Source organism: Anneissia japonica, unplaced genomic scaffold (genome assembly GCF_011630105.1).
Source record: "Anneissia japonica isolate Jap-2015-1 unplaced genomic scaffold, ASM1163010v1 scaffold1711_len111019_cov107, whole genome shotgun sequence".
Classification (NCBI taxonomy): Eukaryota; Metazoa; Echinodermata; class Crinoidea; order Comatulida; family Comatulidae; genus Anneissia; species Anneissia japonica.
The window spans coordinates 66,819-69,596 of NW_022722990.1; the positions used below are offsets into that span (position 1 = coordinate 66,819).

The following is a 2,778-nucleotide window of genomic DNA, read 5'->3' on the forward strand; positions in this document are numbered from 1 at the left end:
CAATTATAACCGTGTATTAATAATTATGGTCTTTACTTCATCCTTAACAAGTTAAATACAAAAGAATTACCACTCTTTAAGTTAGAAGACTATCTTTTCTGTAAATTAAGTATCAACGAACATCACATAGTGGCAGTCATTATGTCAAAAACGGTTATTTAAGAGTATTATCATATCAATAATAGTATTTACAAAGCTTGTAAAACAACACAGCATTACAATGGTCAACTAAGCTTGGTTCGATGACCTCTGTCATGGTTTAATCCGTTGCACGTGTTGTACAATCGGAGCACCATGCTTATCTATTACACACAAAGACCTAGTATACAACCCATAAGTACCCAGTCTAATTACCTATGTAATTCATCAACATAGCAAAGAATTCATTTATAGAGTACTTCATACATAAAATAGCAATAACAACATTTCTTAAACGTACCTTCCCCTGAAAAACGATAGCTACAGTAGATTTTCAAATGGACACGGCTGCTATTTTTCGGTACGTCTTGTCTTTGTTCTTGCCAATTAGAAAAGGAAAGAAGCGTCATAAGAAAGGGACGCTAAGTCCGTGTCACATACAAACAACATAGACATCTACATCCGCAGAATGTCTTAAACCATATCATTATGTTATGATGATACCATTAATAACTTAAAATACTATTTACAATGTAGTGATAAACAATATCATGTATCCTGTGCTATATAAAACAAGTTAACTTAATGATGAACTTTGTACTACTTTATTGTGTATAAATCAGGTACTTAGGACTAATTAGTAATTAGTCTTAGGGCGAAACTATTATTGTCTTAGGGTTATTATCATTAATTAAATCAATGCATGAATATGGTGAAAGAAATCAGTCTACAGTATTACATTATTATTATCATTATTATTATTATTATTATTATTATTATTATTATTATTATTATTATTATTATTATTATTGATGGAATTGTTTATATTAATGTTAATATTGTTATTATTGGCACCGTTATCATCATCATCTTCATCGTCACCATTATTATTATTTTTATACCCACTCGGCGAAATCGTGATGACGTTATCTTTAGTGACTAATTAATATAATGCACATGTACATACGCTAAAGGCACAAATAAACGTCAATAATAATATAGCTTATGGGTTCAAAATTATTACTTACGAAAGCAGGATCTGTACACAAAGATGTTGATATCAAAAAGACAAATGACAAATTGCATTGACAGAACAATATTAATACAAACTAAATGAATTAATATCAAAATAACACAGTTCTCTTATTAGGGTCGAGATGCATTGCACCGAGATTGGGTGTTTGGGGATTGCACTTAGGCCTAGAATTACAAATGTCTCATTATTATTGGTAATGAGAGTCATCATACCGTATTTATTCTAATAAACGCCCCACTTTGAATAAACGCCCTCTTTGGGGCCTGATTTTAAATAAATGCCTCCATCGAATAAGCACCCTGGAGGTTTATTTTTTTTTTTTTATCGAATAAACTCCCCACTAAATGATATCTCTTATGGAAACAGCATCATTCCCAACACATTCTATTAATGCTCAACTCCAGAATTACATTTTTCTAACCTGGATGGGATTAATAAGTATTTTTGATCATACAATCTTAACACATTTTGACGGTAATTATGTGTTGTAGTTCCACCTTTACAGTGAAATTAAGGGGCGTTATTTGAGTACCGGTACGTACCCATTTTACACAAAAACAAAAAAACAAAATAAACGCCTCCTTCGAAATAACGACCTCTCAAAAGCCTTCTCAACAATAAACGCTCCTGGCGTTTATTCGAATAAATCATGGATAAATACGGTAATTTATTGAATCAGCTATTCAAATATTTAATGAAGTTAAGTTATATGTTAATAAAAATTCACAAAAAATAGCCTTTTAATGAACGCCAAACCACCCAAGGTAACAATCCCACATGGGGCCCATATGCAAAATATCTGGGAAAAGTCTTATGGGCTACCCCATATTTTTCCCTTATGGGATCCGTCTGGGCAATCACATATGGGCCTTCTCCATGGTTTACCCATATGGAGCCCATATGCCAAATATATAGGCAAATATATATGGGAATATTTAAAGTACATGGGCCCCATATGGTAAATACCTGGGCAAATAAATTTGGAAATGCCAACATTTAATCCGCATGGGGCCCATGTGCCAAATATCTGGGAAAATACATATGGGCATGCCCATATTTATCTACATGGGGCCCACATGCCGAAGACCTGGGTAGTTGAATATGGGTATGCCCATAAATTTCGTATTGGGTCCATGTGCCAAATATCTGGGAAAATACTTATGGGCATGCCCACATATAATATACATGGGACCCATATGCCCAATACATGGGCAAGTAAATATGGGAACCCCATATTTAATCCAAATGGTGCCCATGTGCCAAATATGTGGGCAGTTACATATGGGCATGCCCATATTTAATTTCCATGTGACCCATATGCCAAATAACTGGGCATATACTTATGGGAATGCCCAAATTTATTCCACATGAGTTCCATGTGCCAAATATCTGGGAAAATACATATTGGCATGCCCATATTTATCTACATGGGGCCCACTTGCTAAAGACCTGGGTAGTTAAACATGAGTATGCCCATATTAATTTCGCATTGGGCCCATGTGCCAAATATCTGGGAAAATAATTATGGGCATGCCCACATATAATAAACATGGGACCCATATGTCAATTACCTGGGCAAGTAAATATGGGAGGCCCATATTTAA

The 2,778-nt window shown here is 34.3% G+C and overlaps 2 protein-coding genes across 5 annotated transcripts in view; one reads left to right on the forward strand and one right to left on the reverse strand.

The window, feature by feature from the left end:
- LOC117112073 overlaps positions 1 to 563 on the reverse strand; it is a 7,050-nt gene extending 6,487 nt beyond the window's left edge. Inside the window, exon 1 of one of the 3 annotated variants that reach the window (XR_004445971.1) lies at positions 440 to 521. Coding sequence is in view for 1 of the 3 variants with exons in the window: in XM_033255127.1 (XP_033111018.1) it covers positions 440 to 548 (109 nt within the window). In the remaining 2 variants the exon portion in view is untranslated. Of the gene's footprint in view, positions 1 to 439 lie in introns of all 3 variants that reach the window. The other 2 variants (XR_004445972.1, XM_033255127.1) reach the window with 2 other exon arrangements.
- Positions 1 to 2,778, forward strand: part of LOC117112074 (enterin neuropeptides-like) — a 44,379-nt gene that overhangs the window by 28,229 nt on the left and 13,372 nt on the right. The gene's annotated exons all lie outside the window — the stretch shown is intronic.